Genomic DNA, 11,066 nt, shown 5'->3' with positions numbered 1-11,066 from the left:
AATTGGATTCAATAGTCTGATGTCACGCCCGCCCAGCAACGAGCAGCTTGATGGATTCTAAACAAAGAAAATCGGTACTTTTTATTCTTCATGCTGGCTAGAACTTTTTCACAAGTCATGTGATCAGAATAGATAAAAGTCAAAACATGATCAGATTTATAATGTTTTTCTCTTCTGGATACACTTTTATGCTCGTCGGAGAAGCATTTCATAAAGGAGCCCGCCATTGTTCCGATAGTTTAGAACCAGTTACTAAGTTACGATGCGTCATTACGAGGGAAGTGACGCCACGCCACGACTGTTGAAGCCTATTCCGAAATCGTTCCATATGCGAGTTCCCAATGTCTTGCTGCGCGCGGCATTTGAGAACGTGTTGAAATTTCAAACGCAGGAGATCAAAAATCTTATAGAGACAAGAGTAATGGGAGCGATCTATATTCATGATGTGTTACTATCCAAAGATTGGATATTTCTAAATAAATGTAAACACGCTGCTTTGTTTATGAAAGTTGTAAATAATAATAATAATAATAATAATAATAATAATAATAATAATATAATAATAATAATAATATAATAATAATAATAATAATAATAATAATAATAATAATAATAAAATAATAATAATAATATAATAATAATAATAATAATAATAATAATAATAATAATAATAATAATAATAATAATAATAATAATAATAATAATAATAATAATATAATAATAATAATAATAATAATAATAATAATAATACTTTATTGCATCCCAAAAAGGAATTTTTTTGTACAGACGTGTTACAATTTACACAATAAGATAAAAATACAATGGAAATAGGATGTATATATAAACAAGGAGCAGCTCGTTAACCAGAGCTGCGCCTTATAATATGAATAATTTCAACACTGTAAAATAGTTAAAACTGTCTCTATAAATTGAAAATTGAAAAGATTGCAAAACAAATAAATTAATAAATTAATATTTACATTTTTTGAAAGTAAAAATGCGAAATAATTATATAAAATGATTATTGCTTGTTGTTATAAAGCCTAATACTGGACGGCAGAAAAGATTTTCGGTGTCTCTCTGTTTTCGTTGACATAGAGAAAGGTATAAAGTATAGACAAAACTGAGTCACCCATCCATTTATTTAAAAAAAAAAAAAAAAAAAAGAAAACATCCATCCTTCGTCAGTGCCTCAGTGGTAGGCTGTCTCTCGTCCTGTTATAAATTCAAATAACATTAAACAGGCTCAGTGACCTGAAGGGTGGTAATGATTGCAAAAAGCACCGGTGTTGTGTTCGTACTATGCATAAGCTAACCCACTCTATTCAGGTGTAAATAAGTAACTCGCCATAGTCAGTAACGGATATTGTAAAAGTGTCAGTGCAAAAAAACAGGACTAACGTGTGACTTCTACTGTAAGAAATGGAAATTTGACACCTTATAGCCTGCTGGGGAAATAAAAGAAGCGTTGTGAAGTTCTTTGTGCAAAATTCCCATGAGGAAATGTCCTTTACCTAAACGGACATTAATTCTTCAAATATGTTGTTAATCCATCACTTCATCCATTTACCAATTCATTTATCTATCCATCATTCCTGTCTTCCTAAATATATCATATGTCAATTATTCATGTCAATAACAGCAGCCCATGTTTAAAAACAAAAGTAAATAAAAACAAAACAAAACAAACAACAACAACAAAACCAAACGCATTAACAAGCATTTCGCACTTTCGCATCCACAGGTACCTACAAATCGCAGAACGCTCGCTCAGCGCCCAAATCATGAACGCATCAGACGCCCTATGCAAGACGTACCATTTCATCTTCATGTTCATGAAACATATGAGCCCTTGGCTCGTCGTCGCCGTCTCCATGGAGCTCATGATATCCACCACGTGGCCCCGCAAGACCTATGTCGTCTGCACCATGGAACGAGCCCGAAACGTCCTGATGCTGCTGGTCATTCTAATCTTCTGCTTGGACATCAATCATTTCTGGACATGGGGCGTGCCGCGTCCCGACGTTGGCTGCACTTACACGGAAGAATTCTCCACGGAATTTAGAGACATGATATGGCCCATGTTGACCAATACGGTTGAACTCTTGCTTCCTCTTCTCTTCGTATCGATTTGTTTCTTCATCACGGCCGGAACGATGATAAATAGAAAATCCAGCGACGAGAAAAATCTCGAGGAAGAGTTGACGAAATATTTCATGGAACTCAAGACAATAAAAGATTTCCGAGTGATCTGCTTGATAATCTGCGTCATCTTCATGTGTTTGACACTTTTCAAGCTCGCTCTGCTTGTAGTGGAGTTCCTGTTCGTAAAGGGGCACCTCATTTTAGACTGCGACGGGCAGGCCAGCTTCAAACTGTCCGTCGGGCTCATGAGACATCTACACATGGTTTTCATGTTCATCTTCTACACTCTGAAACCGATTCCGTATTTAGTCTACAGCAGCACGTTCAGACAAACTCTGAAAGACGGGTTCTTATGGTGCAAGAGAACCGTTATAAGCCTTTATCGTAAGATGTCGCGTTCTGGTAAGAAAAATAGGAAGGATATGTGGAAATCCAACAATTCCAAATTGGGAAGTAATTGTAGTGTTAACGATAGCAGTGTGCGTGGTGGTGGTGGTGGCGCTGCTTCTGGTGGTGATATTGATGGCGACAGCTGTCAACAATTAAAACTCTTAGTAAATGACTCAAATCATTCAAATTCTCACCGTTTGTTGGATTCTATAGACGACGACATCATGGAATCGAATTACACGACGGGTGATAATGGGAGTATTTCCGGTAATGGTTTCCGTGGTCGAACGTCCCGTAGTAGTAATGGTGGGACGGATAACAACAGAATGGCTGTGACTGCTGCTGTAGAAAACCACTCAGTCGACGATTCTAGAACGTCATTTCTAAGTACAGGAACGGATGTCTGACGCTGACGACGAAACATTTAAAATTGTCTCGTATCAAAGTGATGAGGCCAAGAAGTAGGCCAAAAATAAAACCCTATGGTTTCGAGGAGAGACAATATACAATAATAACCCATGCTTCCCAGTGTCCTGGAACCGTCAACCACAAACACTCGTTTAGGCAGCGTTCTGGAAAGCGCGGAACATCTGGTGGTTTCCTGCATCGTGACGCGACTAACAGGACTCAGGACTATACATTAGTGCGGAAAAAAGAACCTGTAAATTGGGCACATCGTCTTACTACACCTTGTATCGCAACCACCAGAACCTGCTATTCGACAAGTGTTGAATCGGTAATTGACGTTAAAAGAATAAGGAACGATGGTAGAATGAAAACATTCTTGCAAACAAAGTGAGTATGGACTACTTTTAACCGAGACCGCCGTGTGAATAATATATTCATATCAAGACAATCAGAAATGGTTATTTCGAAAAAACCACCCATAACTACAAATCTGAAAGAAAAATTACTAGACAAATAGAAAGCCTTGACAGTATACAGAGAACATCATTAAATGACCAGTTTGAACAGACCATCAACAGAACCAGATCTAAGAGCAAGCACGAAATGTTAGAGTTATTATAATACAGAAATGACAATAAAAATCATTTGGATCAAGCCAATAGCATAACCAAGTCCGAGAACAATACAAAAGATGAAAGCTGGGAGAAACATAGTGACTGTTAACAATGTGTATTTTGAACAAATGATCGGCAAACAAGTTTGAGAACAAACACAAAAGACAAATCCAAGAGAAAGCATAATAATAATGTAGACAATCAGAATGAATGATAATTTTGAAAAAAACCGTCTACACAAACAAGTCTCATGACATCGGTGGTTATCCTTGAAGATATGTCAACATGATGACATAATTTTTCCGTTAGCACAATACGGGCAAGAGATTATGGAGGTGTTTATGGATTACACCGAAGGAGGCAGAAGTGGAGAAAAAAGACTTTTAGAGAAAAAAAGACCTATATAAACAGAAATATATGAATTATTTGATTATGTATTGAAGTGTGTTATTATTACGTGCAATTTTTGTGATTTGAAATATATAGATAGTTGTGAATTGGCTAAGAGACTGAAAAGAGATAAACTTAATAAATAAAATTGCGTAACTTCATCATCGTCAGGACCATTATAGACGTCTATCCTACTGTTGTACGCTTTAAAAAAGACGTGTTTAAAATTTTGGCCAGAAAACTCGTCCTTCGATTATCGACCGACTTCGCGAAGTCCTTGGTTTGAGAGTATTTGCCAAGATGACAATAGTTTTAACGATCGATATTTGAAGAACGAGTTTTCTGGCCAAAGTTGTTTTTTTTAAACCTACGTGTTTACTTGTTTGTTTGTTTTTTTTTGTTTTTTTTTTTGTTTGTTGTTTTTGTTTTGTTTTGTTTTTTTTTGTTTTTTTTTGGTTTTTTTTTTTTTTTTTTTTTGGGGGGGGGGGGGGGGGGTCTTTGTATCTGGGTTTTTTCAGAGTTTATCAGCGTTGCCTTCATCAATAAACGTAATGCCTAATACTGGCCAAAAAATTACGTCACAAGTTACACGACAATCACGAAAAGAAAGTGAATGAACAGTGAGTCGAGTTCAAAGTACGGCCATGGGAGGGGGGGGGGGGGGGGATTTTGCTTTTTATTGTTTCTTGTCTTTACTTTTTAGTTTGTTTTTTTTTTTTTGTTTTGTTTTTTATCTTTACTTTTTTGTTTGGGGTTTTTTTACTTTGCATTTTTTAAAATAGGATTTATAAATTTGGTTTTTATGTTGTTCTTGTTTTGTTTTTGTTTTTTGCATTGTTTGTTTTTTGTTGTTGTTTTTTTTTTTTTTTTTTTTTTTTTTTTTTTTTGGTGTTTGGGATTTTTGTTTGTTTGTTTGTTTGCTGTTTCTCTTTGCCTTTTTTAAAATTGGGATAATAAAAATGATTTTTGTAAAGAGATCTTATTATTATTAATTTTTTTTATGCTTGGTTTTGTTTCAGGTTTAAACGGTACCTAAGACAGCTCATATAGTATCTCAATCAAGGTTATAAATTAATTGTTTACATGTTTCATATTATGTTTGTCTAGAATGAATTTCAATTTCAAATGTGCGCTATGTGGTCTTGCGATTTGACACTCGCTTTTGGATCGGAAGGTACTGGGTTCGAGCCTCGCTCGGCGTATAGTTGAGTCCTTGGAAAACTCTCTTTACTCACCTATTCTTTCACCGTACTCAGGTGTAAAATGAGTATCTGGCCGATAACAGCGTTGTCTCTGTCCGAAAAAAAAATGTAAAATCGCCTAACACTAAAACAAAATATTAAATGCAGTTGGCGAATTCCGCTTCGAAGAAGCCTATTAAGGGACAAATAATATTAAAATGCATTTGGCGAATTCCGCTCACAGAGTTCAATTAAGGGACAAAAAGACATGCGCGGGAAGATCATGTCCCGTCCTACATGTTCAGTGTTGCTGTTATCCAGGGACCCCTTGTAAAGTGCTTTGAGCACGTTTAGTGGATATTGCGCCATATAAAATCTCATTTAAAAAAAATATATGTATGTATATCAAAATATGCTTCATCCTGACATAATACATCTAAGAGGCGAAAGCTCTCATGTTTAATCACATGACGTCCTATGAATTGGAAATTTATATACGATACTGTACTTATAATATCATTGTTCTTTATCAGATAGAATGAATAAATTATGTATTATGAAAATGGATATATTATGAATAATGCATCGAGTTCTCATTTCACTATGTTTTTTTTTAAGATACAATAATTATAGAGGCTCATTGTATGATCATGGTAAATAAAACCTGCTCTAAGCGCATCACAATGTTATTTTTTAATTTTTTTTTCATGGTGGGTCAGTGGACTTTTAACACAGAGAACAAGATAATAATTAAGCAATTGGATTCAATACTCTGATGTCACGTCCGCCCAGCAACGAGCAGCTTGGTTCTATAAAAAGAAAATCGTTACTTTTTAATCTTCAATGCTGGCTAGAACTTTTTTCACATGTCATGTGATCAGAATGTATAAAAGTCAAAACATGATCAGATGTTTAATGTTTTTCTCCTCTGGATACACTTTTATGCTCGTCGGAAATGTATTTCATAAGGGCGTCCGCCATTGTTCCGATAAATTAGAACCAGTTACTAAGTTACTATGTGTCCTTACGAGGGAAGTGACGTCACGACTGTTGAAGCCTATTACGCACAGAGAGGGCCTTTTTTTTCTCGTTCGAAGCGAGCAACTTAACCACGGAAAGAAGTAAGTATTAGAAAAAATATCGACCACACCCAGAATGGATAACGACCCCTTTCCAATTTAGGCCAGCGCTTTACCATAATTATTGACTATCGGAACACACTCTTTACCTCTAAGCAAGAGGGTCTCTAAATTTGTAAGATTGTAAATCTGATCAACACTGACTTTCGAATTCAAAGGCTTTTAGACTAGTGAGTGAATGTATTTGCCGCCCAATTCAGTCCCTGGATTGGTGACAAAGTAATTATTACAAATACGGAAATGTTTGTTTCTTTACGGATTTTACGGTGCTTGCGACACATTTAGGTCATTTCAGCGCCAGTAAAAGGACGAAAATGGGTAGTCAAATAATTCTAGATTTATAATCAAAAGCATACGAGGAAAGTAGAGCAGAGGAGAGTCGTACAAATAGGGAACAGACGCGAGTTCCGAGAGCACATTGTTATTGTACTTAGTTTGAGATCACCTAAAAGTCTCGGGCAGACACAACCACAGGATCCGACTGAGAGGAACACACTCAAATACATTAAAAACAACGACAATACATAACAGAGAGATGATTTACAAGAAAAAAAAAGATCATCTCCCAAAACGTTAACTACACATTTGACTGTTTCCCTCCCCGCCAAGGATCCTGCCCAGGGAAAGGACAAAGCCAAGTAATCTCATTCCCAGGGAAAGGACAAAGCCAAGTAATCTCATTCCCAGACAAAGACAAAAAATAAGCTGGAAAACAGAAATAGCACCTGAGACTGACTCCGACGACCGGCACTGCCGTCCTGTGCCGTCTTCCGGATAAAGACGTCGGGCAAAATACTAAGAATAAAGAGAAGAGCCGTTAGATTTACCCATACCAAGCACCCAACGTCCGCTGTCTTTTTTTTTTTTTCGAGCTTGGTAGGTCAAGCGACTCTTCTCTTTATTCTTACTATTTTGTCCGTGCACGACGTCTTTATCCGGAGGACGGCAGTGCGGGTCGTCGGAGTCAGTCTCCGGTGTGGGTTAGCCCTAAGGTATCTTTTAGTGCAATGACACTCTGTTTCTGAAATACAGGTCCCTAGTACGAGTTCCTTTATGGACGGCACAACGTTGAGTCCTTGGGGAAAAATAGCTCTCTACTCACATTCCCTCATCGGCATCATACTCAGGATTAAAATTAGTCCCTATGCGGTGTCTCTTGTCTATCACCTTCATTTTCACTGACGCTGAAATGGACCTAACAGTGTCGCAGGTGCCGTAAAAAAAAAAAACAACTAAAAATAACAACAAAACCAATCTGTCAAAATCATAAACTGCAAATAATGCAGCTTATGGGCGTTAAGTCTCGTCCTACATAATACAAAGTCCAATCTGTCAACATTATAAATTGCAAATTATGCGCCTTATGGGCGTTAAGTCTCGTCCTACATAATACAAAGTCCAATCTGCCAACATTATAAATTGCAAATTATGCGCCTTATGGGCGTTAAGTCTCGTCCTACATAATACAAAGTCCAATCTGTCAACATTATAAACTGCATATTATGCGCCTTATGGGCGTTAAGTCTCGTCCTACATAATACAAAGTCCAATCTGTCAACATTATAAATTGCAAATTATGCGCCTTATGGGCGTTAAGTCTCGTCCTACATAATACAAAGTCCAATCTGTCAACATTATAAATTGCAAATTATGCGCCTTATGGGCGTTAAGTCTCGTCCTACATAATACAAAGTCCAATCTGTCAACATTATAAATTGCAAATTATGCGCCTTATGGGCGTTAAGTCTCGTCCTACATAATACAAAGTCCAAACTGTCAATATTATAAATTGCAAATTATGCGCCTTATGGGCGTTAAGTCTCGTCCTACATAATACAAAGTCCAATCTGCCAACATTATAAATTGCAAATTATGCGCCTTATGGGCGTTAAGTCTCGTCCTACATAATACAAAGTCCAATCTGTCAACATTATAAATTGCAAATTATGCGCCTTATGGGCGTTAAGTCTCGTCCTACATAATACAAAGTCCAATCTGTCAACATTATAAATTGCAAATTATGCGCCTTATGGGCGTTAAGTCTCGTCCTACATAATACAAAGTCCAATCTGTCAAAATTATAAATTGCAAATTATGCGCCTTATGGGCGTTAAGTCTCGTCCTACATAATACAAAGTCCAATCTGTCAACATTATAAATTGCAAATTATGCGCCTTATGGGCGTTAAGTCTCGTCGTACATAATACAAAGTATACTTCCGTAGTGCCAAAAACGAATATCTTTATCTTGGCCAGAAAACTCGTCCTTCAAATAGAGATCAATTAAAATGGACTTCGCCTTGCCAAAAATTCTCAAACCTGCGAGTTCGTATCAAGTCCCAGGTTTGAGATTTTTTGGCAAGATGAAGGTGATCTTAATGGATCGATATTTGAAGGACGAGTTTCCAGGCCAAAATTTTAAATACTTGTTTTATCAGAGACCAGCAGTAAAGCGGTGGCTTTGGACTCTTCTAGCGCGCTTCGTGTACATTTAGTGGAGACCTCCCAATATAAAAAGAAATCGATTTAATTTTGTTGTTGTTGTTGCTTTTTTGTTCCAACGCGATGATTCCTTTTTTCCCGTCTGGATTTGATACCACAGCAAGACGATGGGGCACATATTATGAACGTAGTCGATAACAATAATATATATTTTTTTAATGTTGCATAACAACCCAGTCAATCAATAACATCATGTGCAGATGTCTGTCGCACAAAGACAATGCTCTTTTTTTTTTTTTTTCTTTATTTTTTTTTTTTTTTTTTTTGGCTGTTATTTCTTATATTTTGGCCACAAAACTTGCACCTCATTTCCACAGATTAAGAGTTAGATTGATCCTGAAAATGTTTGATTAAAAAAAAAAAAAGCCCGATTGTCATACGTGAGTATTTACGGACTTTTAAACAAGATGGGGGTCGTTCCAACCCTGTAGATAAGTGAGAGAAAAAGAAAAAAAAGTTTAATGGCCAAATTTCCTCTTCTTTTTTTTTAAAGCTATTTTGGCAAAGGACGACATGGACATGCGCACCAGCAGAGCAGCAGCTGCCGATGGTATCTTGGCCAATTCGTACGTCGGCGTATTCCTTGTGTTCCAAAATCAATTATGATTGCAATTCTGACTTCATAAATATTCATTAAATAAACCAATCAAAAATTAAAAAAAAAAAAAAAAAAAAATTCCATCTAGCACGAGCGACTGGTGGTGTGTAGACATGTAAATACCGTAAGGCACGGTTTTAAAGAACGATCCCAGACTCAAAATAAATACAAAATTCCCTCTTTTAAGTCTGTAGTTTTTGTATATTTTTTTTAGTGTCATTTGCGGCTATATTATGGTATTATATATCGGTCTATATAGTGCATAGTCTTATGGTCTATATGGCGCGTAGTTTAGTACTTGGATAAGGCTCTTGCTCATAATCTCTTACCGTACTCAGGTGTAAAATGAGTACCTGGCCGTTAACAGCGTTGTCTCTCTCGGAAAAAAATTGTAATATCGCTTAACAGGCGTCATGTGTCGTTCTACATGTTACGTGTTTGCTGCATTTCAGGGTCTCTTTGTAAAGCGCTTTGACCACGTTTAGTGGATAGAGCACTATATACAAAAACAAAAAAAAGCTCAAGCTTAAGCTCGGTTTTGGCTCACGATATTAATGCTATGGGTTTAGGTAAAATATTCGCAACATCCGCCAGCCGGTAACAACGTACCAACAGACACATCTATGTGTAACCTTTAACGTTAGTTTATAGACTAATTGATATAATTTACAAAAATTAAAATGGCCGTCTAAATATAATAAAAAAGAGATGGGTGGCGTCAATTCCAATTCCGTTCCTGCGAGAGAGAGAGAGAGAGAGAGAGAGAGAGAGAGAGAGAGAGAGAGGGAGGGAGAGAGAGAGTGAGAGAGAGAATAAATATTAATGTAAATATTCTAAAATGAAATCAAACTAATAAACAAAGATAGCTTGCACCGGAGGACCGTGTTTATGGCGACATTTCGTATGAATATTTATGTCGTAATGTGTAACGGTATTTCCAAGAGAGCTCTGGGAGATGTAGACAGAGGAATGAGGTGAAACCATAGCAAACTAGAGAGGCCATTTGGTTGAGGCTATAAGGGGTTAACAGTATTTTTAATTCGTAGAGGGAAAGGAAGAGTTGAGAGAGAGAGAGAGAGAGAGAGAGAGAGAGAGAGAGAGAGAGAGAGAGAGAGATTGTACGTGTGTGTGTGTGTGTGTGTGTGTGCCTTAGAGAGAGAGAGAGAAAATGTGTGTGTGTGTGTGTGTGTGTGTGTGTGAAAGAGAGAGAGAGAGAGAGAGAGAGAGAGAGAGAGAGAGAGAGAGAGGGTATAGTGCGTGTGAGAGGATGTGTGTGAGTGAGACAAAGAGAGAGAGAGAGAGATAGTGAGAGAGAGAGAGAGTCGATTTGATTATGATCGGATGATGGACAGACTGTCGTTATGTGACCGGTAAAAGGGCACACGCATTTCTTTTTAGTAATAACTGAAAGTGTGTATGGTTTTGTATGTGGTGTGTGTGTGTGTGTGTGTGTGTGTGTGTGAATGTTAGTGATATTTTAGATTGTCATTCTTGTAACTGTGAAGCGCATAGAGCATAACCTAGTCACGGTTATGCACTATACAAGTGCTATATATTATTATTATTATTATCACCATCATCGTCATCATCATGATCACCATTATTATTATTATTATTATTATTATTATTATTATTATTATTATTATTATTATTATTATTATTATTATTATTATTATCATTATCGTTATTTATTATTATTA

General features: G+C 36.6%; 2 protein-coding genes across 4 annotated transcripts in view; one reads left to right on the top strand and one right to left on the bottom strand.

The window, feature by feature from the left end:
* LOC144976965 (uncharacterized) overlaps nucleotides 1-3,445 on the top strand; it is a 94,215-nt gene extending 90,770 nt beyond the window's left edge. The window contains exon 5 of the mRNA XM_078921617.1: nucleotides 1,745-3,445. Coding sequence (XP_078777743.1) covers nucleotides 1,745-2,942 — 1,198 coding nt within the window. The 3' untranslated portion in view covers nucleotides 2,943-3,445. The remainder of the gene's footprint in view (nucleotides 1-1,744) is intronic.
* Nucleotides 1-11,066, bottom strand: part of LOC144976963 (RAB11-binding protein RELCH homolog) — a 191,635-nt gene that overhangs the window by 139,669 nt on the left and 40,900 nt on the right. The window lies entirely within an intron of this gene.

The sequence above is a fragment of the Berghia stephanieae genome, chromosome 7, assembly GCF_034508935.2.
Source record: "Berghia stephanieae isolate SIO BIC M18660-M18661 chromosome 7, UCSD_Bste_1.3, whole genome shotgun sequence".
Taxonomy (NCBI): Eukaryota; Metazoa; Mollusca; class Gastropoda; order Nudibranchia; family Aeolidiidae; genus Berghia; species Berghia stephanieae.
The sequence above is the reverse complement of the archived record's forward strand: the minus strand, read 5'-3'. Positions and strand labels throughout refer to the sequence as shown.